Below are 26,048 nucleotides of genomic sequence, written 5' to 3'. Positions count from 1 at the left end.
CAACGGCTGAGGCTGGGGGTGTCACAGGGCTGAGGAGAGATCTCGCTGCGGGGTGTCCTGGGCTGCCCTGCTGCGCTGCAGGTTCCAAGAAGGTGCTAGGGCCGGGCTTGGGAGGATGAATACAAACCTCTGAGCCTTATGGATTCTATCTGCTTCTCAAACAAATGCAGTAAGAACAGGACTGCTGCTCTTGCCCACTTCTCATTAACCTGTGATTATCTTGGAAATGCAGGCAAATTCGGACTGAAGAGAAGGAGGCTCTTCCATGTCATTCCCCCAGCTCACTCCCCCTGCCATGGTCACCCTCCCTGGGGCCATCCTCAGCTGCATCCCACACTCCAGCGACTTTGGCTCTACAGGAGCCCAGGGGTGTGGGGTGCCTCTGGTGGTACTTTCTGTGGCTATGGAGGCTTTGGGAGCTGGGTGGCCTCTGGAGGCTTTTAGGGCTGGGGGGTCTCTGGAGGATTCAGGAGCTTTGGTTCTGGGGGCTGGTGCCGAGGCCATCAGGACCTGAATGGCAACACTGGGCCCTGCTGAGACCCAGGCTGCAGCTAGCAAGGATGAAGATCTCCAGAGGTGCCCTGGCACATCCCAAGTCGACCACCCAAGGAAGGACTCCCCTGCTGCACTGCTGTGCTGTGGGGTTCTGATGCCAGCTCTGGGGCCAACTCTGCCCTCCCCTCCTGGATCTCAGCTGCCCTCCATGACTTTGCCTCCAGGTGGTGGAGGCCAGGACCGGATGTCTGCTGCCTTGGCACAGCTCCTGTTTGCTGTCCCTCTGCCTGCTGCCAGGAGTTGTGACCTGCCCTTGGCCCTGGCCCTGCTCTTCTCTCACCTCCCTGCTCCCCTGGAGCTGTAATAAAATCTCTCTGGCAGCGCAGTGTTGACTCATGGCTGTTCTTGGACCTTCCTTCTTCCCCTTTCCTTCCTCCTTCTCCTCAACACCTCAGAGTGTCTTGATCCACACTGCCTGAGTACCCCAATGTGGCCTCCTCTGGAGCAGGTGCGTTCTGAGCTCAGTGTCTACCAGCTGGTGGTGACAGTCCCCACAGGGTGCCTCTGAGCTCCCTCTGCCCTCCCTCCAGCTCCTGCAGGAAGGAGCAGCTGCTGTCAGGGGCTCTGAAGAAGTCCCCACTCTGGCTACCTGCTGCAGAGGTTGTGAAGCTTGAGGGCAAGCAGGAGGAGCCAAGGAGGCAGCTCCTGCAGGCTGCCCTGGCACGGCCCCAGCTGGGAGATGCCTGGGACACTGATGGGAATCCATCCTGAGCCTTGGGCTCTTGGCTGTGGCTGAAGGATCAACTCCAAGCAAAGATTAATGTTGCAATGCAAGAAAGCTTTTATTGAAGGGGCAGGAGAGGAGGGGACAGGGCCAGGAGCAGTGCCCTGAGCTAGGGCAGCTCACAGCTCCTGGCATGGGGCAGAGCGAGGCTGGCATGGACTGAGCCACAGCAACAGGCAGGCAGCACAGGGCTGCGTGCTCAAGGGAAGGGAATCCTGAATGGATGGAGAGGAGGAGCAGGAGGAGTGCAGAGCTGGGCCTCAGGCAGGCACTGGGGAGAGCAGCTCCAGAGCCCAGCAGTGCCAGAGGCATTCCTGCAGAGGTGGGAGTCAGGAGGTGCCAGGAGCATCTCTGGAGCTCTCCTTCAGCTGTGACTGCATCCAGCGTGGAGCTTAGCAGATGCCACAGCCGCCTCGGCCCCAACCACCACAGCTGCCAGAGCCTCCATAGCTTCCATAGCAGCCATAGGCTCCAGAGCCTCCATAGCCTCCACAGCTGCCAGAGCCTCCATAGCCTCCATAGCCTCCAAAGCCTCCGTAGCCTCCGTAGCCCCCACGGCCTCCATAGCCCCCACGGCCTCCAAAGCCTCCCATCACAGGGGCTCCTGAGGAGCCCACCACGCTGGACTGGGGGAAGTTGCTGAGGATGGGCCCGGGGAAGGTGACCACCGTGGCCGGGGGCTGGATCACCACCGTGGAGTCAGGGCACTGCTGCACGCAGGGATGGTTGCAGGTGTCGGCCAGGGGGGTAGGGCTGCACACCCCACAGGGAGCACACAGGCTGGAGCAGGACATCTTGGCCTTCAGGAAGGAGAGCTGCAAGACAAGGCACAGCTGTGCTCACTGCAGGGCCCCAGCCCAAAGCCCTCCTGGCCCTCTGCCCTGGCAGCCTGCAGCCCAGGACCTGCTCTGCAGCCGCTCAGGACCCTGCAGCACAATCCCCTGGGAGCACAGCTGCAATGCTGCTTCCCAGCCCTCACTCCCCTCATGCTCCCTGCTGCTTCCTGGCCCACAGCAGGCAGCAACAACTACCCAAAGCTGCCCAAGCACTGGAGTCCAGTGCAACACTCAGGACCCTGGAGCTCCACACTGCCATTTGCAGCCCTGCCAGAGCTCTCAGGCAGCAGCATCACATCCCAGCCTTGTGCTGGGAGAGGCAGAGGAGAGCCAATGAGCCCTGCAGAAAGCCTGTGCTGGGCAAGGCAAGCTGGTACCTGGGTGCTGAGGAGAGTGGAGTGGAGGAAGGTGGATGGAGGCTGTGGGGACCTCAGCCCTTTTATACCATCCCAGAGCCCTGGAGCCAAGGGCTGCTTGTAAAAATGCAGCTGCTGGCACAGCCAAGCAGAGAAGCTTCATGACACTGGGCTGAGACATTTATGTGCTTGCTCCTGCAGCACTGCTCTGCACTCCTGAGCTGGAGAGGGGACGCGGAGGGAGGGACAGGAGGTGACACAGCAGCAGGACAGAGCAGGGGCTGCTGGAGCTGAGCTGGCGGCACCCAGCCGCCCCGGGGTGCCCCTAATCCTCCCTCTGCTCATGAGCAGGGCTCCTGGGCCTCTTGCAGAAGATCTCTGGGCCCAAGCAGGTCACCTCAGCAGCATCCCAGCTGCAGGCCATGAGGCAACAGTGCCCTGGGAGGTCCTCTGCCCACAGACATGAGACTGTGAGAGTAGACAGTATCCTGCTCGGTCTACTGCCCTTCGGCTCTTCCATGCACATCCCCTCCCTTAGAGCTCTCCCATGCTCCATCCATGCCTATGCCATTCCCACATCCATGTCATTCCCATCTCCATGCCCAGTGTGTCTCTGCCAGCCCCCTGTGTCTTTGCAGTCCCTGAGGACTTTCCTCCTTGTGTGCCCAACCTGACAGTGCCATTGTGCTGCAGTGCCTCAGAGCAGGCAGCTGGCAGAGATGACTGGGGAGCTCAAGGCCATGAGAGGTGAATCTGGTGATGGCACTAAGGGTGGCATTGGTGGCATTTGGAAGCCACTCTGAGTGTGTGGAATGGCTTCTGACTCAGCTTGGCCTCATACTGCCTCAGTTTACCAGCTTGTAAAAGAGAGACAAAGAGAGGTGTGCTGGGCAGGGGCTTGCCCCAGATCCCAGGCCCAGAGTGACTCAGCTGAAAATTAGCTTTGCCCAGGCTGCCAGCAGGCTGCTCCAGCCCAAACCCCTCCTCCATTATAAAGGGGAGCTAAGGGAGCCAGGTCAGAAGGAAGCAGGGAGAGGAGAGGGGGAAGAGGCAGCTTGTGCTGTCCCCTTCTCAAGGCCAGATGCAAGCATTCTGGGAATGAAATGACAAACATCACAATGTCCTGTCCAGCCCTGCACGCTCTGCACCTCCTGGAGGTCCTCATCTTTATGCTTCTTAAAGGCACCCATCTCCAACCCTGCCATTCCAGCCTTTATATCCTTCCAGAGTTCCTGTGCCAAACACAGCCTCAAACAAGAAACATTCAGTAAGGTCCAAGCAGGAGATCATTCTTCACCTCTCAGGATCAGGAAAGAGGTCTTCCTCTGCCCAGAGGAGATGAAATAGGACTTCGCAGGGGATGAGAGTGCTGAGCAGCAGCCATCCGGATTGGAGCCTGAGGCCAAGCGGTCCCCACCAACTATAACGACCAGCTCCACAAGGAAAAGAAGCGTTATAGTTGTTGGGGACTCACTCCTGGGGGGTACTGAGGGACCCATATGTTGTCCGGTCCCATCCCGCAGGGAGGTCTGCTCCCTACCCGGGGCGTGGGTTAGGGACACCGCATGGAGACTCCCTAAATTATACAGCCCTCAGACTATTACCCAGAAGAAATCTTGAGCCCAGCCAGCTCAGAGCAGTTCCCCTCAGCGTTTCCAGCTTAAGTCACACTTGACCTCATGCCCAGCACCAAGCAGCATCCAACAATGGACAGCAAGGAGCAGTCCCTGGCCATCCTCACTCAGAGTGAGGTCCCTCTGTGCAGCACAGCACATTGCTCACTGCAGATTCTCTGGAACTCCACACCTGGGTCACTCCCAGTCAGGACCATTCCCAAGTGGTGTTTCCAGCTCTGGGGCATGCGAGTCAAGCAGTTGAGTCTTGTGACTTTTCCAGCCCCCCAGGGAGAAGCAACCTGTGGCCTCCTTTGCATTCTCAGCTTCCAAGGTGTGCGGGAGCCAACAGGCCTCTGTCACAGCCAGGCTCCATCTCTTCAACCTGCCAGGCCCCAGTTCCAGAGAGTGCAGCAGGTCCAGCAGTGCCTTCCCTCCCTCTGCCTGGAGGCAGGGCCCCTTGGCAGCTGTGGTCTTTCCTAGGCACAGGCAGCCCTGCTGATGGCACGGGAGGAGGTGCAACTGGCTGAGCAGGGTCAGGAGGAGGAGCTGGAGGAGCAGGAGATGTCTGCAGGGCAGGAGGTGGCTGTGGGGCACAGGAGTGACTGCAGGACAGCACAAGGAGGTGGCTGTGGGAGAGGAACAGGAGGTGGCTGCAGGCCAGAGGTTGGTTGTGGGGTACAGAGGTGGCTGCAGGACAGGAGAAGGAAGTGGCTTAGGGAGATGTCTGCAGGGCAGGAGGTGTCTGCAGGGCAGGAGGTGTCTGAAGCGCCACCTGCTGGCTGAGGCCCAGCACCATCGCGTCCCTGCCACACACACTAGAGCCTCCCCTGCTCATCACAGGGAAATCAGTCAGAGAGCCACAAACAGCCCATGGTAAGCAGGGGCTTGGAAGTGGCCAAGGTTCAGGGATGCTCCTCACGTGCCCCAGCAGGGCCCCAGTCCCCAGGGCTTTTGGGAGGGACTGGAGAAGGTGGACCTGGAGCTGCCCAGCTGCAATGCCTCTGTTTGACACCTTGTAAAAGAGAGCTAATGAGAGGTGTGCAGGGCACGGGTGGGCAGAGCCCTGTGCTTGGGGCTGGGTAGCATCAGCAGAAGGGGGATTAGGGCAGATCAAGGCTGTGGTGGTGCCACCAGATCAGCTGCAGCAGCCTCGTGCCTGGCATGCCCTGGTGCGTCACGGCGCATCCCTCCTGGCCTTCCTTCCGCAGCACCATTATCATGGCAGTGCCCCCGGTGTAGAGGGTGGGCCTGGCTCATTTGGGTCATTACCTACTAGAGGTGGTGCCACCACCCCTTGGTCGCTGCCCCAGGCACTCTGGGACGTGTATAAAAGAGCTGAGGGCTCCACAGCCTCCATCCAGCTTCCTCCGCTCGACTCTCCTCATCTCCTGGGTAAGTCCAGCTCCTGGAAGCCTCTTGGGGACCCGTCCCTGCCTTGTCCAGCCTCCCCTCACCCCTGCTCCCTTTTCCAGGTCTCTTGCCTGCCTGAAAGATGTCCTGCTCCAGCCTGTGTTCTCCCTGTGGGGTGGCCGCCCCGGCCCCCCTGGCTGACACCTGCAACCAGCCCTGCGTGCGGCAGTGCCCTGACTCCAACGTCGTGATCCAGCCCCCGGCCTCTGTTGTCACCTTCCCTGGGCCTATCCTTAGCAACTTCCCCCAGTCCAGCTTTGTTGGCTCCTCAGGAGCCCCTGTGATGGGAGGCTTTGGAGGCCGTGGGGGCTATGGAGGCTATGGAAGCTGGGGTGGCTATGGAGGCTTTGGAGGCTATGGAGGCTATGGAGGCTTTGGGGGCTGGGGTGGCTATGGAGGCCTTGGCGGCTGGGGTGGCTATGGAGGTCTTGGGGGCTACGGATGCTACGGAGGCCTTGGGGGCTGGGGTGGTTACGGAGGCCTTGGAGGCTGGGGAGGCTATGGAGGCTTTGGGGGCTATGGGGGCTTTGGGGGCTGGGGTGGCTATGGGGGCTGGGGCCGTGGCTCTCGGTACTTCGGAGGCAGCTGTGGGTCCTGCTGAGCCCCAGCCTGGATCCGGCCACAGATGAAGGAGAGCTCCAGAAACCCCTGGCAGGTTCCCACTCAGCCCTGAGGAAAGGACCTGCTGCTGTCTGTGCTGGGCTCTGGAGCCTGGCTGCCTCCTTCCTGCTTTCTGCTCAGCTCTGCCTTTCCCCTGCTCTGCCTCAGCATCCCTGCAGGAGCCTTGGCCCACTGCTGCGGAGGGTCCCTGCTGGCTGCCTGCTCCTGCAGCACAGCTCCTGCTGGCTGCCTGCCTACTGCCAGGGGTCCTGAGCTGCCCTTGGCCACAGCTCTGCTCTTCTCAAAGCTTCGTCCTGTCCTGGGACTGCAATAAAATCTCTCTTGCATCACAACATTGGCTCCTGGTTGTGCTTGATGGTCCCCTTCTACCCCTACAGGCCAGCCCTGGGGACAACGCAGATGCTTGGCCTCTGGAGCAGGTCATGAGGAGGGCAAGGAAGGTGAGGAACGATCTGGAGAAGATGGCTGGGGAGGGAGCTGAGGGTCTTGAGGCTGGAAAAGAGGAGGCTGAGGGGAGATCTCCTGGCTCTCTACAGCTCCCTGCAAGGAAGCTGGAGGCAGGTGGGGTTCAGTTCCTTGTCCCAAGCAAGAAGCACCAGGAGAAGAGGCAGCTGGGCACAGCTGTGCCCCCAGGCTGCTGCTAAAGTACCCGCGAAAGCCGCTCGCTAGGGCATCCTGGTGGTGCTGCTGCACCGTCCCCGCCCGCAGGCGGCGCAGGCTCCGCAGCAAACGTCCGCAAGGAGTTTCCGAGACTGCTGAGAGAGCTGAAATGATGCCGAGGAGCGGGGAGGGGGCCGGGGCGGGGCCGGGGCGGGGCCGGGGCGGGGCCTGGCCGGGGCCTGGCCGGGGCCGGGGCGGGGGCAGGGCCGGGTCTGCCTTAGCGGGCGTCCAACGGCTGAGGCTGGGGGTGTCACAGGGCTGAGGAGAGATCTCGCTGCGGGGTGTCCTGGGCTGCCCTGCTGCTCTGCAGGTTCCAAGAAGGTGCTAGGGCCGGGCTTGGGAGGATGAATACAAACCTCTGAGCCTTATGGATTCTATCTGCTTCTCAAACAAATGCAGTAAGAAAAGGACTGCTGTTCTTGCCCACTTCTCATTAACCTGTGATTATCTCGGAAATGCAGGCAAATTCGGACTGAAGAGAAGGAGGCTCTTCCATGTCATTCCCCCAGCTCACACCCCCTGCCATGGTCACCCTCCCTGGGGTCATCCTCAGCTGCATCCCCCACTCCAGCGACTTTGGCTCTACAGGAGCCCAGGGGTGTGGGGTGCCTCTGGTGGCACTTTCGGTGGCTATGGTGGCTTTGGGAGCTGGGTGGCATCTGGAGGATTTTAGGGCTGGGGGGGCTGTGGAGGATTCAGGAGCTTTGGTTCGGGGGGCTGGTGCCGAGGCCACCAGGACCTGAATGGCAACACTGGGCCCTGCTGAGCCCCAGGCTGCAGCTAGCAAGGATGAAGATCTCCAGAGGTGCCCTGGCACATCCCAAGTCGACCGCCCAAGGAAGGACTCCCCTGCTGCACTGCTCTGCTGTGGGGCCCTGATGCCAGCTCTGGGGCCAACTCTGCCCTTCCCTCCTGGATCTCAGCTGCCCTCCAAGACTTTGCCTCCAGGTGGTGGAGGCCAGGACCGGATGCCTGCTGCCTTGGCACAGCTCCTGTTTGTTGTCCCTCTGCCTGCTGCCAGGAGTTGTGACCTGCCCTTGGCCCTGGCCCTGCTCTTCTCTCACCTCCCTGCTCCCCTGGAGCTGTAATAAAATCACTCTGGCAGCGCAGTGTTGACTCATGGCTGTTCTTGGACCTTCCTTCTTCCCCTTTCCTTCCTCCTTCTCCTTCAACACCTCAGAGTGTCTTGATCCACACTGCCTGAGTACCCCAATGTGGCCTCCTCTGGAGCAGGTGCATTCTGAGCTCAGTGTCTACCAGCTGGCAGTGACAGTCCCCCCTGGGTGCCTCTGAGCTCCCTCTGCCCTCCCTCCAGCTCCTGCAGGAAGGAGCAGCTGCTGTCAGGGGCTCTGAAGAAGTCCCCACTCTGGCTACCTGCTGCAGAGGTTGTGAAGCTTGAGGGCAAGCAGGAGGAGCCAAGGAGGCAGCTCCTGCAGGCTGTCCTGGCAAGGCCCCAGCTGGGAGCTGCCTGGGACACTGATGGGAATCCATCCTGAACCTTGGGCTCTTGGCTGTGGCTGAAGGATCAACTCCAAGCAAAGATCAATGTTGCAATGCAAGAAAGCTTTTATTGAAGGGGCAGGGGAGGAGGGGACAGGGCCAGGAGCAGTGCCCTGAGCTAGGGCAGCTCACAGCTCCTGACATGGGGCAGAGCGAGGCTGGCACGGACTGAGCCACAGCAGCAGGCAGGCAGCACAGGGCTGCATGCTCAAGGGAAGGGAATCCTGAATGGATGGAGAGGAGGAGCAGGAGGAGTGCAGAGCTGGGCCTCAGGCAGGCACTGGGGAGAGCAGCTCCAGAGCCCAGCAGTTCCAGAGGCATTCCTGCAGAGGTGGGAGTCAGGAGGTGCCAGGAGCATCTCTGGAGCTCTCCTTCAGCTGTGGCTGCATCCAGCGTGGAGCTTAGCAGATGCCACAGCTGCCTCGGCCCCAACCACCACAGCTGCCAGAGCCTCCATAGCTTCCATAGCAGCCATAGGCTCCAGAGCCTCCATAGCCTCCACAGCTGCCATAGCCTCCATAGCCTCCATAGCCTCCAAAGCCTCCGTAGCCTCCGTAGCCCCCACGGCCTCCATAGCCCCCACGGCCTCCAAAGCCTCCCATCACAGGGGCTCCTGAGGAGCCCACCACGCTGGACTGGGGGAAGTTGCTGAGGATGGGCCCAGGGAAGGTGACCACCGTGGCCGGGGGCTGGATCACCACCGTGGAGTCAGGGCACTGCTGCACGCAGGGATGGTTGCAGGTGTCGGCCAGGGGGGTAGGGCTGCACACCCCACAGGGAGCACACAGGCTGGAGCAGGACATCTTGGCCTTCAGGAAGGAGAGCTGCAAGACAAGGCACAGCAGCACAATCCCCTGGGATCACAGCTGCGATGCTGCTTCCCAGCCCTCACTCCCCTCATGCTCCCTGCTGCTTCCTGGCCCGCCGCAGGCACCAACAACTGCCCCAAGCTGCTCAAGCACTGCCGTCCAGTGCAACACTCAGGACCCTGGAGCTCCACACTGCCATTTGTAGCCCTGCCAGAGCTCTCAGGCAGCAGCATCACATCCCAGCCCTGTGCTGAGAGAGGCAGAGGAGAGCCAAAGAGCCCTGCAGAAAGCCTGTGCTGGGCAAGGGAAGCTGCAGGCAGGACTTGGCCTTACCTGGGTGCTGAGAAGAGTGGAGTGGAGGAAGGTGGATGGAGGCTGTGGGGACCTCAGCCCTTTTATACCATCCCAGAGCCAAGGGCTGCTTGTAAAAATGCAGCTGCTGGCACAGCCAAGCAGAGAAGCTTCATGACACTGGGCTGAGACATTTATGTGCTTGCTCCTGCAGCACTGCTCTGCACTCCTGAGCTGGAGAGGGGACGCGGAGGGAGGGACAGGAGGTGACACAGCAGCAGGACAGAGCAGGGGCTGCTGGAGCTGAGCTGGCAGCACCCAGCCGCCCCGGGGTGCCCCCAGTGCCCCCTCTGCTCATGGGCAGGGCTCCTGGCCTCTTGCAGAAGGTCTCTGGGCCCAAGTAGCCTGAGAGGAGGGCTGAGGGAAGCCCTCACTGACAGATGTAGCTAAAGCAGCTGAGAGTGTCCTGCTCCTGTCCTTGTCCTCCTGACACTCCCTGCACATCTCCCCTCACACAGGTGCCCAGTGTCCCACTGCCCTCCCACCTCTGTGCCACCACTGCCCTCCCACCTCTGTGCCACCACTGCCCTCCCTCCTCTGTGCCACCACTGCTCTCCCACCTCTGTGCCACCACTGCCCTCCCACTTCTGTGCCACCAGTCCTCATACTCGGAGCTTCCTCTCCTCTGCTCTTGGCACGACCACCAAGGCAGCAGGGAAGCTCCAACTCAGCCTTGCCTGCAGTGGCAGGAAAGTGCCCAAGGCTTCAGGCTCCCCTTGGGCTGCACTGCTGCCACCTCCTCAGCCTGTGCCAGCGTAGGGCAATTGTTGGCACTTGGGAGCTTCCTGGCTGGGGTGTGATGGCTTCACTTGCCCAAGCCCCAGTTTAGCAGCCTGTAAAAGAGAGGTAATGAGAGGCTGTGCCAAACATTGCAGAGAGCTCCTGCAGGCTGCCCAGGACTCCTCCACATCAGGTCATGCTGGGGGATTAGGCACAGGTTGGGGTTTGTGGGAGCCATGAGGTCACCCCCAGCAGCACTGAATCTTTCATGTCTCTGTGTCACCCTGCAGCCCTCCCACCACCTCTGGCTTCTCCAGGGCACCTTTGCTGGCTTCTGTAGCCAATTAGAGTGGATGTAATTGGCTGGCATCAGGCTTTGCTTCATCAGGTCCACTTGGTGAGGGGATTAGCTGGGGCTTGCGCCACCACCCCTTGGCCGATGCCCCCTGGGGCTCTGGGGTGGTATAAAAGGGCTGAGGTCCCCACAGCCTCCATCCACCTTCCTCTACTCCACTCTCCTCAGCATCCAGGTAAGGCCAAGTCCTGCCTGCAGCTTCCCCTGCTCAGCACAGGCTTTCTCCAGCACTCTTTGGCTCTCCTCTGCCTCTCCCAGCACAGGGCTGGGATGTGATGCTGCTGCCTGAGAGCTCTGGCAGGGCTGCAAATGGCAGAGTGGAGCTCCAGCATCCTAAGTGCTCCACTGGACGGCAGTGCTTGAGCAGCTTGGGGCAGTTGTTGCTGCCTGCTGTGGGCCAGGAAGCAGCAGGGAGCATAAAGGGAGCGAGGGGTGGGAAGCAGCATTGCAGCTGTGCTCCCAGGGGATTGTGCTGCAGGCTCCTGAGTGGCTGCAGAGCAGGTCCTGGGCTGCAGGCTGCCAGGGCAGAGGGCCAGGAGGCCTTTAGGCTGGGGCTGTTTAGTCTGGAGAAGAGAAGGCTGAGAGGGGACCTTACCAATGTCTATAAATATCTGAGGGTGGGTGTCCAGAGGAAGGTGCCAGGCTCCTTGCAGTAGTGCCCAGGAGCAGGAGAAGGGATGATGGATGTGAGCTGGAAGCCAGGAAGTGCCACCTCAACATGAGGAGCAACTTCTTTATTTGATGGTGCTGGAGCCCTGGAGCAGGCTGCCCAGAGGAGGTGTGGAGTCTCCTTCTCTGGGCACTTTCCAGACCTGTGTGGATCACACTGGACATTAGGATGAATTTTTTTCCCAGCCAGAGTGGTCAAGCACTGGAATGTGCTGCCCAGGGAGGTGGTGGAGTCACCAGCCCTGGATGTGTTTAAAAGTGGTTGGGATGTGGTGCTTGGGGATATGGTTTAGGGGTAAGCCTTGTAAAGTAGGGTTCTGGGTTAGATTTGGTGATCTTGAGGCTCCTCTCCTGCCCTGCCCTGGGTCGCTGCTTTGGCAGGGGTTGGACTTGATGATCTCCCGAGGTCCCTTCCAACACCTACTGCTCTGTGAGTGTGAGCACAGCTGTGCCTTGTCTTGCAGCTCTCCTTCCTGAAGGCCAAGATGTCCTGCTCCAGCCTGTGTGCTCCCTGTGGGGTGTGCAGCCCTACCCCCCTGGCCGACACCTGCAACCATCCCTGCGTGCAGCAGTGCCCTGACTCCAATGTGGTGATCCAGCCCCCGGCCACGGTGGTCACCTTCCCCGGGCCCATCCTCAGCAACTTCCCCCAGTCCAGCGTGGTGGGCTCCTCAGGAGCCCCTGTGATGGGAGGCTTTGGAGGCCGTGGGGGCTATGGAGGCCGTGGGGGCTACGGAGGCTACGGAGGCTTTGGAGGCTTTGGAGGCTATGGAGGCTCTGGCAGCTGTGGAGGCTATGGAGGCTATGGAGGCTCTGGCAGCTGTGGAGGCTATGGAGCCTATGGCTGCTATGGAAGCTATGGGAGCGGCTGTGGCATCTGCTAAGCCCCAGATGTCCTTGGACTTCCCTGCTGCATCTGCCCTTGGCCTCCTCAGGAAGCCTCTTTTGCCTTCTACCAGCAGATGCAAAGCTCTCAGCCCCTCTCTAGGCTGCTGCCAAGCTGCTGCTTGACCTTTCTGGTCCTCCTTATTAGCTCAGAGCAACCTTGCAGAGCCCCAGCTGGAGGCTTCAGGCTTTGCAGCTCTGCCTCCAGGAGCTCCTCTGTTCCTGTGCCCCAGCAGAGCTGTGCTGCTCCTCGGCTGAGTGTCCTCTGCTCTGCCCAGCTCTGGGACTCCATGCCTGCACCAGGAGCGGAGAATCCTCGGGCTGGAGGCCAGGGCTGTGCCTTGCTGCAGCCTCCTGGTGGTTGTGTTTGCAGCTGATGGTTTCTCTGTGGCTTTGTTTCGCTGCCTGTTGTATTTTCCATCTGAATTAAAGAGTTTGCCTTGCATCAAGACTTTGGCTTCTGGCTGCTTTGTGTGAGTCTGCTCTGCCAGCTCTCCTCATTCCCCAGGATTAAGCTGACAGTGAAGCTCAAGCCACAGGGCTAGTGGCACAGGGGTCAGTGACCAGGGTTTGTGAGGCTCTCAGCAGCTTGTGCTGGATAGAATCAGAGAATTTTTTTGGCTGGAAAGAGCTTTTAAGCTGCTCCAGCCCAAACATCCTCCAACTCTGCCAAGCCTGGTGCTAAACTACAGCCCTCAGCACCACATCCAGATGGCTTCTAAACAACCCCCCAGGGGTGAGAATTCAACACCCTCCCTGGGCAGCCTGAACCCTCTCAGGCAACAGTTTTCTTCTAATGTCCAACTTAAGCCTCTCCTGGTGCAGCCTGAGGCCATTTCTTCTCATTCAATCCCTTGTTCCTTGGGTGAAGAGCCCAAGCCCCTCCTGGCTCCAGCCTCCTTTCAGGGAGCTGTAGAGAGCCAGAAGGTCTCCCCTCAGCCTCCCCTCCAGGCTAAACATCCCCAGCTCCCTCAGCCCCACCCCGTGCAGATGGAATTCACATCCCATTTTCCTTAAGGATTGATTGGTTGAATCCCCAACCCTGGAGGTGTGGAAAAGCTGCAGAGCTGTGGTGCTGAGGGCCATGGTTTAGCAGCAGCCTGGCTGGAGTTAGGGAAGGGTTGGACTTGGTGACCTTGCAGGCCTGCAGAAGGGGAGCTGAGGTTCAGCCTCTGCGCACAGGGAAGCTGCAGGGTGCAGCATGGCTCTGCCCAGTCAGCCAAGCAGGGGAACAGAAACCTCTGCAGCTCCAAGTGAACAATGCAGACAGGCAGCTGTGGTGATGCTCTGAGGTTTTTAATAAGAATAAACCTGACAAAGAGGATCTGAACCAGCACAGGATGCAGGAGCAGAAGGGAGGGCTGCAGAGATTCCTTCACAGCTGCAGGAAACCTCCTGGTTTCTTGGGGCCAGATTTGCTGCTGCAGCAGCATTCTGCCTTCTGTTGCCATTCCCAAAGGTTTCCACTTGCTTTAAGCCCAACGAATCGGCTCTGGTGGTTTCCAGCTTCCTTGGTGGAGCTTCAGCAGCAGAAAGGTATCCATAGGAAGACTGGGACAGGTTCCCCTCTCGATGTCGCTGGGGGGCTGAGCAAAGTTCCCCCGGGAGCCATCGGCCGCAGGTCGCTTCCCGGACGCTGCGGGAAGGTCTCGGGGGGCTCAGCAGGGGGAGCAGCTGCTGCCTTGGTGGAGCTGAAGCAGCAGAAAGGTATCCATGGGGACACTGGCACAGGTCCCCTCTCGATGTCACTGAGGCAGCTGGGGCAGAGCCGCAGGTGAGGGAAGCTTCCCCCTCTTAAGCCCAGAGTCCCTCACAGCCCCAGATCCGCGCAGGGTTAAGAAGTCAAAAAGAGAGGAAAAGAATCATTTGGGTAGAAGATTGAAGAAGTTTCAGAGAGGCACCGAGACTGCCAAACCCCCAGCCCCAGCTTCCCGCCGCGGTGCTGGGCTCAGCGCTCCTGCGGAGCTTCCTGCCGAGCGCAGCCGCGCTCCGCTCCCGGGTGCTGCTGTGCCGGGGGCTCGGGGGGCTCAGCAGGGGTAGCAGGGGGAGCAGCTGCCGTAGCTGTAGCGGCCGCTGTAGCAGGAGGCGGAGGGGAAGCAGTAGCGAGAGCTGTAGGACGGCAGGCAGCTGCGGTAGCCGCCCAGAGCGCCGTAGCCGCGGGGGGCGCAGGGGCTGCCGCAGTCGTAGCTGCGGTAGCTGTAGACGGTGCCGTAGCTGCAGGGAGCGTAGCAGGGCTCGGCACACTGCGTCTGGTAGCAGAAAGTCATCTTGGTGAGGCGGAGGGAGGCGAGCCTGCAACACAGCAAGGGAGAAGAAGCTGTAAGGCACCGGTCCCGGTGAGCAAATCCCGAACAAATGCTCTGAGCAGGGCAGGAGGGGAGAGGCAGCAAATCCGGACGGGTTGCCTGGCACACTCTGTGCTCAGCTGTTCTTCTGTCCTGGGTTTTCTCCTTAATCCTCCCTCCTCTGCAGCCTTCCTGAGCTCCCTTGCACAGAGCCCCACTGGCTGCACTCCTGGATCGAGGCAGGAGCAGGGGTTGTGAACCCTGGTGCCTGTCCAAAGGGAGCTGTCAGGAGATGAGCTGGGAAGAACATTCTTCCTAGCCCAGCTGAGCTAAAGGCTTGAAGGGGAAAGAGGAAGCCCTGCAGGGCTGACACAGATTCAAACACTCTAATAAATCCAGGGAGGAGAGAGAATCTCCCCCATCAGCAACTCATCCACTCACAGCCTTACCCCCACTGCAGTCCTGAGCAGCACTTAAGGATTAGTGGGAGGGAGGAAAAGAGGGAGGGAAAAGAATCCCAGAAGATCTTTGGTTGTAAGAGACCTTCAAGACCGTCATCCACCTTTGAGCCCAGCTCTGCAGGGTCAATCCCATCTCTGCCCTCATTCCCTGGCTTTCCCAAGTCTCCTGCAACTCACCCAGCTGTACAGGAGGACCAGGCAGGAGCAGTGGCTGCCTCCCCCTCCGTAGCTGGGGCTTTTATGGAGCTCCCAGTCCCGCCCCGTGTGTGGATGTCCGCAGCCTGGGCCAGCCCCAGCTTCCCAATTCCATTTGGCTGCCCTCACGACTGCCCCCTCGTCACTCCCCCCTCGTCACTCCCCCCCTCGTCACTTCCCCCTCACGGAGATGCTGCTTCTCCACAGGGTCTCTGATTATGGCCCCACCACTGTGACGTGCAGGCTGCACCCTGCAGAGCTCTTTCATCTCAGCACAATTAACTCCTGGTCTCATCCTGCTGAGCTCACTGCTTCGGCACAGTGCAGAGTGTGCAGAGACCCAAGGAGTTACCCAACAGGAGCCTCCCTCTGCTCCTCTGCTTTGTGGGACCTTAATTTAGTTCTGGGCTATTTGTGGCAGGGGCAACCTCCCCTTTTCATCTATTTCATCACTTTAATGAGCTATGAACCAGCACCTTCTTGCCAAACCCTCCTCACATTTCCTGTGACTGGCAAAGGGGAATAGACCACTCCTGGAACCAGAGAGGAGTTGTAGTTGGAAAGCATCTTTCAGGCCATGGAGCCTCACCATGCCTTTGATTCAATGCCATCAGGGATTCATGGAATGGGTTGGGTTGGAAGGGACCTCAAGGCTCAGCCAGCTCCAACCCCCTGCCATAGACAGGGACACCTCTCACCAGCCCAGGGTGCTCAAGGCCTCATCCAGCCTGGCCTTGAGCACCTCCAGGCAGGAGGCAGCAACAGCCTCCCTGGGCAACCTGTGCCAGTGTCTCTCCATCCTCACTGTAAAGAATTTCTTCCCCCTCTCCAGTCTCAATCTCCTCTCTCCCAGCTCAAATCCATTGTCCTCTGGCCTGGCACTCCCAGCCCTTGTCCAAAGTCCCTCCCCAGCTCTCCTGGAGCCCCTTCAGGTACTGGAAAGCTGCTCTGAGGTCTCCCTGGAGCCTTCTCTTCTCCAGGCTGAACAACCCCAAATCCCTCAACCTGTCCCTGTAGTACCAATTGATTCAGCTCCAAAATTGCCCTGCAAGCATCAAAGAGGTCTGGAGGTGACCTACTGGGGGGGGGGGAAACCCCAAGAACATTAAGCCCCAATTCTGCAGCTATAAATCACAGCTTTAATGAAGCACATGAGCAGGAGCCCCTGATCAATAGCTTTGAACAGCAGGTTACACAAGAGCAGGGTGGCTTCCCCTCACCTAGAATTCATCCTCAAACCATTCCCCTCTCTGGATGTGTAAATCTTTAATAAGTATTAATGAAGGCCTGGATGTTCCACATGCAGAGAAAGGCCCTGGACACCTGGGCACCTCTGTCATTATCCTTCCTCTGGCTGCCAGCAAACAGCAGTGCTTGGAGCTGAAGGTCACCCAGGCAAGGCCAGGATGTTGCTGCTCAGCAGGTGACATCCACAGGGCTCAGCATTGTTCACTGTCATTAGCAGCATTGAATGAAACAAACACCTCAGCAGCACCAAGAGGGTGGCACATGGAGCTGAGGGTGGCACATGGAGCCATGGGTGGCACCTGGGGGGTCTGCTCATGTGGACAGCAGCCAGCACACAGCCATCTGCCTCTCTCTGTTGTCTTGGTCCTTGTCACCAAGGACCAAGACAGATCTTTGTGCAAGCACCCAGCAGATATTTGTGGCTCCAGTGGCATTGGCCTGGCTCCCCAAGTGCCCTGAGCCTGTCACTGTGCTTCATGCATGGTGCAAAGCCTGCAGGTTTCACACAGATCCTTTCTGCTTGAAAGCCTTCAGATGGATTATTGATTTCCACCTGCTTTGGAATGATGAAACGCTGCAGGGACCTTCAAAGCTTACCCAGCCCAGAGCCCCTGCAGCCAGCAGGGACAGCCCCAACCAGAGCAGGCTGCTCACAGCCCCAGACAACCTGAGCTGGGCTGGTGCCAGCCAGGGAGCATCTCCCACCTCTCTGGGCAGCCTGGGCCAGGCTCTGCCCACCCTCAGCAGCACCAATTGCTCCTTCTCTCCGCTCTCCATCTCCCTCTTGCACTTCCAAACCATCCCTCCCCTTGTCCTGCCACCACAGGCCCTGCTCCAAACTCTGTCCCCAGCTTTCTGCTCAGTTCTGGAAGCTCTCCAGAAGGTGTCCCTGGAGCCTTCTCCTCTCCAGGCTGAACTCCCCCAACTCTCCCAGCCTGGAGCCTCCCAGCAGAGGGCTTCCAGCCCTGCCCCAGCATTGCTGTGGCCTCCTCTGGCCCTGCTCCACCAGGTCTCAGTCTGTGCTGAAGACTCCAGCACTGCAGGGAGGTCTCATCAGTAAAACCAAGCAGAAAAAAAACCTCTTTAAAGATTATGATCCTGCAAAACAAGCCTAAAATCTTCCTTCCTCAAACCAATCCACAGCAGTGCAGGCTTCATGTCCAGAAATGTGCCCATTCCTCCAAAACTGGGACTGGGGACATCAATCCATCCTGCTCCAAACATCCTCCCTTCCCTGTCCTGTTATAATTCAGGTTTCACCACACTGCAAATTCTGCAAATGGAATTGACCCAGGAAGTCTGAAGATGAAAGGAAACTGCAGTGCAAGGTCATGGTTTGGGGAAGCCAAGAGCTGAGTAATTGTCACAAACAAAGGCAGACAATTGCAGCAACAGAAGGGGATGACAGGCACCAGGAAATGTGAGCTGTGATGAATGGGAGCTGAAAGCACTCTGGGCTGGGGCAGATAAATGAATAAAAGGCAGAGGAAGCTCAGGCTCTGCACTCCTGGCAGCTCCAGACCTGCAGCCTCCCTCTGCTCGGTAAGTCAGGCTGCAAGCTCCTCCTGCTCTGTGCCCTCTCCTCCTGCTGCTCCCTCAGAGATCCATGCAATGGGTTGGGTTGGAAGGGACCTTAGAGCTCATCCAGTTCCAAACCCCCTGCCATAGGCAGGGACACCTCCAGCAGCCCAGGCTGCTCAAGGCCTCATCCAGCCTGGCCTGGAACACCTCTGGGGATGGGGAATCCAAAGCCTCCCTGGGCAACCTGTTGCAGGCTCTCTCCATCCTCACCCTGAAGAATTTCTTCCTCATCTCCAATCTCAATCTCCCCTCTCCCAGCTTCAAAAGAGAGGGAAAAATAGGTAGGAGTGAGATGGGCAAGAAGGAGACAAGGTATAGGCTGGAGTGAAGCTGTCTGGTTGGTTCTTCTCTCCTCTCCTCTGCTTGTCTGGGGTTTGCTAGAGGCAGGAGGCTGCTGCTTGATCTCTGGGACAAACCTCCACAAAATACCAGCATGTGAGGGGTTGGAGAGCATCTCCCCCACCCCCCTCTGCTCCAGCAGGGTATCCACAGCAGCTTGCCCAGGGGCACAATGGCTGGGGGGGGGGGGGTGGAAGCTCTCCACACAAGGAGACTCCACAGCCTCTCTGGGCAGCCGACTGCAGGGCTCCAGCGGCCTCAAAGTGAAGCAGTTTGGTTCAGGTGGAACCTCCTGGGTTCCAGTTTGTGCCCTTTGCTCCATAGCCTGCCCCTGGGCAGCACTGAGCAGGTTCCCAGCCCCAGCCTCTTGCCCCCCACCTGTTGATCAAGATCCCCTTAAACAATTTTCTCCCTTGCTGTGTTGCAGGCTCGCCTCCCTCCGCCTCACCAAGATGACTTTCTGCTACCAGACGCAGTGTGCCGAGCCCTGCTACGCTCCCTGCAGCTACGGCACCGTCTACAGCTACCGCAGCTACGACTGCGGCAGCCCCTGCGGCCCCCGCGGCTACGGCGCTCTGGGCGGCTACCGCAGCTGCCTGCCGTCCTACAGCTCTCGCTACTGCTTCCCCTCCGCCTCCTGCTACAGCGGCCGCTACAGCTACGGCAGCTGCTCCCCCTGCTACCCCTGCTGAGCCCCCCGAGCCCCCGGCACAGCAGCACCCGGGAGCGGAGCGCGGCTGCGCTCGGCAGGAAGCTCCGCAGGAGCGCTGAGCCCAGCACCGCGGCGGGAAGCTGGGGCTGGGGGGTTGGCAGTCTCGGTGCCTCTCTGAAACTTCTTCAATCTTCTACCTAAATGATTCTTTTCCTCTCTTTTTGACTTCTTAACCCTGCGCGGATCTGGGGCTGTGAGGGACTCTGGGCTTAAGAGGGGGAAGCTTCACTGACCTGCGGCTCTGCGCCAGCTGCCTCAGTGACATTGACAGGGGACCTGTGCCAGTGTCCCCATGGACACCTTTCTGCTGCTTCAGCTCCACCAAGGCAGCAGCTGCTCCCCCTGCTGAGCTCCCCGAGACCTTCCCGCAGCGTCCGGGAAGCGACCTGCGGCCGATGGCTCCCGGGGGAGCTTTGCTCAGCCCCCAGCGGCTGCGGCCAGCCACGGTCCTGAGCGCTGCGCAGGGAGGGCGCTGAGGGCTTAGTGCTGCTCCTCAAGGTCCGCAGCTGCTCTGAGTAAGCTGCTCGCAGGGTGATTTCTTCCTTCGTAGCCTTGGGTGGTGGAGATGCTCTGTGCTTGGCTGTGCAGCTTGGTGGCAGGGGCTGAGGCCCCCCAGCAGAGCCTTTTATATTGCTGTGCTGAGGGAGCTGCTCCTCAGCCAACAGCTCCACGGCCCCCAGATCATCTGCTGTGAAGTGTAGTAACCCTCTGTGTAGTTGTGTGAACCCCTGGGTGCTCCTACTCTGTACTACTACAAGGTGTAACTGCTGTGTGCAGTGCTTCTGATTCTCATTAAAAGATCAAGCATCCAAGTTCTGCTCTCTGCAGCCCTTCAGTGCTTGGGGTTTGTCTTTTCTGCTTGGCTTTGGTGAGCATTTGCCTGGCAGCTGGCACACAGAGGGCAGTCCCAGGCCTGGCAGAGCTGCAGTTCTGAGCAGCCTGTAGGGTCTGAGGTGACTGAGTGTGAGCAGAGCACAACCAGAGAGGTTCTGCTGCTCCTCTGCTCTGCTGCTCCTCTGCTCTGCCCTGGGGAGGACACCTCTGGAGTGCTGGGGCAGGGCTGGGCTCCCCAGTTCCAGACAGACTGGCAGCTACTGGAGAGAGTCCAGGAGAGGCTGGGAAGGTGCTGAGGGACCTGAAGCAGCTCTGTGAGGAGCCCTGGGGCTGAGAGGCTGGAGAAGAGCAGCCCCAGAGGGGATGTGAGCACCACAAGGGCATCCTTCAAACCCTGCTTTGCAGGTTCCCCTTTCTGGGCCTCCCGCAGAGGGACCCCAGGGTTCTTCTGGTCTCATCACCACCTGACAGAGGCTCTCTGTGCTCACCCTGCTGAGCTGTGCCTTGCCCTGCAGACATTCTCAGCTGACCTAGCAGCTGGAAAATGCAAATCAGTTTCTTCCTCAGCTGGTCACCAGGGGTAAGCTCAGACCCAGAGGTGCCCCCTGGCAGGGACCTCTGCTTTGGGCCCTTCCTTGGTTTGCTCAGGCTAAAAGAAGCTGTCAGGATCCTGTGGGTCTCCCACTTCAGAGCCACAGAATCCCAACATGGAAGGGTTGGAAGGGACCTCTGGGGACGGTTTCAGCGCCCAGCTATTTCTGGGGGACACACACACACTTGGCCTCAGTGCTGATGGCAAAGACTGCTTGGTCACCCCCAAATTAGCATCTTCCAACCTGCACAAGCAGCAACAAGGCCAAAAATGTTCTGCCCACATCACAACTCCAATTAATTTAATTGGTTTCTTCAGCAGCAGCAGCAGTCTGTCCTCAGCCCCACGTGACAGAGCCAAAGTGAGGACCTTCTCTCTGTACTCCTTGGTTTTGGGTCAGCCTCTGCTTTAAATCCTCAGATCAAGGTGCCAGGCCAAGGGGAGGCTGCAGACTGGCACAGGAGGCAGCTGAGGATCAAAGGTCATAGATTTGGGGTATTTCTACCACATCAGCCTGGATTGTATCCCCATTTCCTGCAGGAAAAGACAGTTTCTTGTACCCTGCCCCTGACAGGCAGGGAAACTCAAACCTAGATCCAAGGAAGCAACTTCTGACACTGCTGAGCTCTGCTGAGACCTCCCTGCAGGGCTGGGGGCAGCTCTGGAGCCTGCAGCACAGCACAGACAGGGACCTGGTGGAGCAGGGCCAGAAGAGGCCACAGCAATGCTGGGGCAGGGCTGGAAGCTCTCAGCTGGGAGAGTTGGGGGAGTTCAGCCTGGAGAGGAGAAGGCTCCAGGGAGACCTTCTGGAGAGCTTCCAGTGCTGAGCAGAAAGCTGGGGGCAGAGTTTGGAGCAGGGCCTGTGGTGGCAGGACAAGGGGAGGGGTGGTTTGGAAGTGCAAGAGGGAGATGGAGAGCGGAGAGAAGGAGCAATTGGTGCTGCTGAGTGTGGGCAGAGCCTGGCCAGGGCTGCCCAGAGAGGGGTGAGGGATGCCCTGTCCCTGGGTTTCAGCTTCATCCCACTCTGGCTTCCCAGAGTACTGCAAGAAGGGGGCCGCTTTAACGACCAATTTGATCAGCGGATTCCACTTTATTGAGCATCAGACACATCTTATATACAGTTTGCTATAATTATGCCCACTTGGCAACATACTATTGGTTGCTCTCTAAAAGGTTACATCATTGTTTTCACAACTCTGTGGAATTCTTCCATCCGGCCTAATTGCTCTCTTTCCCAGATCTCGCCTCCTCCTTATCTTGCTTGCCTCCCATCTCAGGGGCAGCTGGACTTCAGCATACCAAGCAATCAGCACTTTCTCACATCTCCTCTCCGCCAGTATATTATCAACAGAGAATTCTTCAAGGCCTGAATTGCACAGGTGTTCCTGGGACCCATGTCCCCTCTTGTCCGACAACACCAGAGGAACACAACAAAGCTCAAAAGCCACCTTTGGGTCTTCCCCCCCCACCCCCCCCCCCGCGGTGTGACCTTCATTGCAGTGAGCCATGCCTCATTTGCATATTAAATGAGCTTAATAACAGACAGGCCAAAAGTGCTGAACCTCATCAGAATTTCTGGTATCAATCCCAAAACAGTCATTAAAGGGCTTCATTTGGCAGTGCCTCTGCCCCTGCAGCAGGAGTGGTTGGTGCTGGGTGCTCTACAATAAACAGCTCTGGGAAGGGAACCCCTGGGGCTAGGCAGGGTTTGTCCCCAGGAAAACTGAGGGATTGCAATGCAGGCAGGCAGGGACCCAGCTCCATCTCACCATCAAACATCCAAGGAGGGATTTCTCCTTCCCCTGCTTAGCACAATCCCTTCTGTGTGCCCAGCCAGGGCAGGGGTGGCGAGGTCCCAGCTGGCAGCTCACAGACAGGACCTGGAGAAATGGCAGCAGGGAAATGGCCTTGGCAAGAGCTGGGCAGAGCTGACCATGAGCTGCTGCCTGGGGAAATGGCAGCAGGGAAGCCTTGGAAGGTGCTGGGCAGAGCTGATCATGAGCTGCTGCCTGGGGAATGGCAGCAGGGAAACCTTGGAAGGTGCTGGGAAGAGCTGATCATGAGCTGCTGCCTGGGGAATGGCAGCAGGGAAACCTTGGAAGGTGCTGGGCAGAGCAGAGCTGGCCATGAGCTGCTGCCTGGGGAAGTGGCAACAGGGAAGCCTTGGCAGGTGCTGGGCAGAGCTGACCATGAGCTGCTGCCTGGGGAAATGGCAGCAGGGAAGCCTTGGAAGGTGCTGGGCAGAGCTGAGCCTGAGCTGCTCCCTGGGGAAATGGCAGCAGGGAAATGGCCTTGGCAGGTGCTGGGCAGAGCTGACCATGAGCTGCTGCCTGGGGAAGTGGCAGCAGGGAAACCTTGGCAGGTGCTGGGCAGAGCTGACCATGAGCTGCTGCCTGGGGAAGTGGCAGCAGGGAAACCTTGGCAGGTGCTGGGCAGAGCTGACCATGAGCTGCTGCCTGGGGAAATGGCAGCAGGGAAACCTTGGCAGGTGCTGGGCAGAGCTGACCATGAGCTGCTGCCTGGGGAAGTGGCAGCAGGGAAGCCTTGGCAGGTGCTGGGCAGAGCTGACCATGAGCTGCTGCCTGGGGAAATGGCAGCAGGGAAACCTTGGCAGGTGCTGGGCAGAGCTGAGCCTGAGCTGCTGCCTGGGGAAATGGCAGCAGGGAAACCTTGGCAGGTGCTGGGCAGAGCTGAGCCTGAGCTGCTGCCTGGAGAAGTGGCAACAGGGAAACCTTGGCAGGTGCTGGGCAGAGCTGACCATGAGCTGCTGCCTGGGGAAGTGGCAGCAGGGAAACCTTGGCAGGTGCTGGGCAGAGCTGACCATGAGCTGCTGCCTGGGGAAATGGCAGCAGGGAAACCTTGGCAGGTGCTGGGCAGAGCTGGCCATGAGCTGCTGCCTGGGGAAATGGCAGCAGGGAAACCTTGAAAGGTGCTGGGAAGGGCAGAGCTGGCCATGAGCTGCTGCCTGGGGAAATGGCAGCAGGGAAATGGCCTTGGCAAGAGCTGGGCAGAGCTGAGCCTGAGCTGCTGCCTGGGGAAGTGGCAGCAGGGAAACCTTGGCAGGTGCTGGGCAGAGCTGACCATGAGCTGCTGCCTGGGGAAGTGGCAGCAGGGAAACTTTGGAAGGTGCTGGACAGAGCTGACCATGAGCTTCTGCCTGGGGAAGTGGCAGCAGGGAAACCTTGGCAGGTGCTGGGCAGAGCTGACCATGAGCTTCTGCCTGGGGAAGTGGCAGCAGGGAAACTTTGGAAGGTGCTGGGCAGAGCTGACCATGAGCTGCTGCCTGTTCTCCTGCCTTGTTTCTTGTGGCAGAGCTGCAGAAGCCTGGGGAAGGTTCAGGTTTTGTGTCTCAGTGCACTCTGGATCCTCAAATGCAGCACAAATGGGGCTGGAGTGCACTCACCAAGTACTGACTGAAATGTGCTAAACCCTCACATGTCTGAGCTGCTCTTTGTGGAATCAGCAGATGGAACCTGCTGGGGTCCAGCTGATGCCCCTTGGCCTGGCCCTGGGCACCACTGAGCAGATGCCAGCCCCAGCCTCTTGCCCCCCACCCTTGAGCTCTTGCTGAGCATTGCTCCCAGGCTCCCAGCCCCAGGGAGCTCTCAGCTTTCCTCCTCCCAGAGCTGCTCCAGGCCCCTCAGCAGCTTCCCAGCCTCCCCTGTACCCTCCCCAGTAGCTCCCAGGCCCTCTGCAACTTGGGGGGAGCCCAGTCCTGGCCCCAGCACTACAGAGGTGTCCTCCCTAGGGCAGAGCAGAGCAGGGCACAGCAGAGCAGGGCAGAGCAGAGCAGGGCAGAGAAGAGCAGAGCAGGGCAGAACAGTGCAGGGCAGGGCAGAGCAGAGCAGGGCAGAGAAGAGCAGGGCAGAGCAGAGCAGAGCAGGGCAGAGCAGGGCAGGGCAGAGCAGAGCAGGGCAGAGCAGGGCAGAGCAGGGCAGGGCAGAGCAGGGCAGAGCAGAGCAGAGCAGGGCAGAGCAGGGCAGAGCAGAGCAGGGCAGAGCAGAGCAGAGCAGAGCAGGGCAGAGCAGAGCAGGGCAGAGCAGGGCAGAGCAGAGCAGGACAGAGCAGTGCAGGGCAGAGCAGGGCAGAGCAGAGCAGGGCAGAGCAGAGCAGGACAGAGCAGTGCAGGGCAGAGCAGGGCAGAGCAGAGCAGGACAGAGCAGTGCAGGGCAGAGCAGGGCAGAGCAGTGCAGGACAGAGCAGTGCAGGGCAGAGCAGTGCAGGACAGAGCAGGGCAGGGCAGGACAGATCAGAGCAGGGCAGGACAGAGCAGGGCAGGACAGATCAGAGCAGGGCAGAGCAGAGCAAGGCAGAGCAGGGCAGGGCAGAGCAGGGCAGAGCAGGGCAGGACTGAGCAGAGCAGGGCAGAGCAGTGCAGGGCAGAGCAGGGCAGAGCAGAGCAGGGCAGGGCAGGGCAGGGCAGAGCAGGAGCAGAGCAGAGCAGGGCAGAGCAGTGCAGGACAGATCAGAGCAGGGCAGAGCAGAGCAGGACAGAGCAGAGCAGGGCAGGACAGAGCAGAGCAGTGCAGGGCAGAGCAGGGCAGAGCAGGGCAGAGCAGGGCAGGGCAGAGCAGGGCAGGACAGAGCAGAGCAGGGCAGGGCAGAGCAGAGGGGGTCTCAGGAGGCATTGATTCAAGCATCCTTTTCTAATGATTTAATCCAGAGTAGAGGTGTGTGTGGGGGGGGGGGGAAATTCCAAATCCATTCCCTAGATGTGAGCCTCCTTGCTCAGCCCCTTGGATAATTGATCCCTGCCTTGGCCTGAGCCTCTCACACTGCAGACACCAAATTAGAGGCAGGAGCAGAAGCTGCAGGAATCGATGGAATCCCTTCATTAATTGCGACGGAAATGAATCAAAAGTGTTGGTGCAGGCCCTAGGCCAAGGCCTGCAAAGGCCTCTGCCCTCCTTGGGGGGGATTTTGGCCTGCCCCAAATAACCTGCAGACTGCAGCTCCCTTGTGGGGCCCTAGCCTAAGGAACCCCAGGAGCTGCCAGCTAAGCAGCCCTCTGGAGCTGCTCCGTGTAACCTCCAGGCTCATTCCCAGCTGTCCCCTGGTGAATTCCACGAAACTCCTTTGTCCTGGAAAGTTGGAAGATGAAAGAATCTCTGCCAGATTTAATCACCAAGTGGTACCAGAGGAATCTGAAAATTGTCCTAAGTGTGGAGGGAAAATAATTACAGCAATTGGGCTGCTGAGCTGCTTCCCAAGTGGGGCTGTGACTAAACAGGGTGGAAGTGCTTGGAAGGCTGCATGGAATTCCCAGCTCCAGGAACCCATATAAAAGGGCCCAGAGCCCCACACTCCTCACATTGCCTCTTGCTTTGCTCTCCCTGCTGAGCTTGGTAAGTTCAGATCTTGCTGTCCTAGAGGTTCCTTTGCCTTGGGAATGAGTCCTCTGCTGGCATCCTCTGGGAGAAGCTTTTTCTCCTGCGTGGGTTTGCTCTGGAGAGTGAAAAACGGTTGGGGACATTGAGGGATGGAGGCTCAGGTGGCAGTGGGGAGATGTGGAGCCCTGGGAGATGGGAGAAGGCCTGGGGAACAAATCTGAGGAGGGGCTGAGGGAGTTGGGGTTGTTTGGTCTGCGGAAGAGGAGGCTGAGGGGAGACCTCCTGGCTCTCTACAGCTCCCTGAGAGGAGGCTGGAGCCAGGCTGGGCTCTTCTGCCCAGTCTCAGATAGAATGAGAGGAAATGGCCTGAAGCTGTGCCAGGGAAGGGCTGGGTTGGAGATTAG

The 26,048-nt window shown here is 59.2% G+C and overlaps 4 protein-coding genes across 4 annotated transcripts; 2 read left to right on the top strand and 2 right to left on the bottom strand.

Moving 5' to 3' along the window:
- Positions 1–1,312: 1,312 nt before the first annotated feature.
- On the bottom strand, positions 1,313–2,589 carry LOC137457207 (claw keratin-like). Its single transcript, XM_068169034.1, has 2 exons — positions 2,493–2,589; positions 1,313–2,094 (listed from the first exon to the last, which is right to left on the bottom strand). Exon 2 carries the CDS (start codon positions 2,071–2,073, stop codon positions 1,672–1,674), a length of 402 nt encoding a protein of 133 aa, XP_068025135.1. The 5' UTR covers positions 2,074–2,094; positions 2,493–2,589; the 3' UTR covers positions 1,313–1,671.
- A 2,789-nt stretch (positions 2,590–5,378) lies between these two features.
- Positions 5,379–6,450, top strand: LOC137457261 (claw keratin-like). Its single transcript, XM_068169094.1, has 2 exons — positions 5,379–5,479; positions 5,560–6,450. Exon 2 carries the CDS (start codon positions 5,580–5,582, stop codon positions 6,096–6,098), a length of 519 nt encoding a protein of 172 aa, XP_068025195.1. The 5' UTR covers positions 5,379–5,479; positions 5,560–5,579; the 3' UTR covers positions 6,099–6,450.
- A 1,876-nt stretch (positions 6,451–8,326) lies between these two features.
- On the bottom strand, positions 8,327–9,499 carry LOC137457178 (claw keratin-like). The gene is made up of 2 exons (XM_068168999.1): positions 9,421–9,499; positions 8,327–9,102 (listed from the first exon to the last, which is right to left on the bottom strand). Exon 2 carries the CDS (start codon positions 9,079–9,081, stop codon positions 8,680–8,682), a length of 402 nt encoding a protein of 133 aa, XP_068025100.1. The 5' UTR covers positions 9,082–9,102; positions 9,421–9,499; the 3' UTR covers positions 8,327–8,679.
- A 1,143-nt stretch (positions 9,500–10,642) lies between these two features.
- LOC137457221 (claw keratin-like) lies at positions 10,643–12,516 on the top strand. Its single transcript, XM_068169051.1, has 2 exons — positions 10,643–10,688; positions 11,647–12,516. Exon 2 carries the CDS (start codon positions 11,668–11,670, stop codon positions 12,064–12,066), a length of 399 nt encoding a protein of 132 aa, XP_068025152.1. The 5' UTR covers positions 10,643–10,688; positions 11,647–11,667; the 3' UTR covers positions 12,067–12,516.
- Positions 12,517–26,048: the final 13,532 nt, after the last annotated feature.

Source organism: Melanerpes formicivorus, unplaced genomic scaffold (genome assembly GCF_026170545.1).
Source record: "Melanerpes formicivorus ecotype bairdi unplaced genomic scaffold, bMelFor1.0.p_v2 SCAF_164, whole genome shotgun sequence".
In the NCBI taxonomy this organism is placed as follows: domain Eukaryota; kingdom Metazoa; phylum Chordata; class Aves; order Piciformes; family Picidae; genus Melanerpes; species Melanerpes formicivorus.
This window is presented reverse-complemented; position numbering and strand designations above follow the sequence as displayed.

Coding starts and splice junctions, on each gene's coding strand:
- LOC137457207 (XM_068169034.1), bottom strand. CDS start 2,073: ATGTCCTGCTCCAGCCTGTGTGCTCCCTGTGGGGTGTGCAGCCCTACC.
- LOC137457261 (XM_068169094.1), top strand. CDS start 5,580: ATGTCCTGCTCCAGCCTGTGTTCTCCCTGTGGGGTGGCCGCCCCGGCC.
- LOC137457178 (XM_068168999.1), bottom strand. CDS start 9,081: ATGTCCTGCTCCAGCCTGTGTGCTCCCTGTGGGGTGTGCAGCCCTACC.
- LOC137457221 (XM_068169051.1), top strand. CDS start 11,668: ATGTCCTGCTCCAGCCTGTGTGCTCCCTGTGGGGTGTGCAGCCCTACC.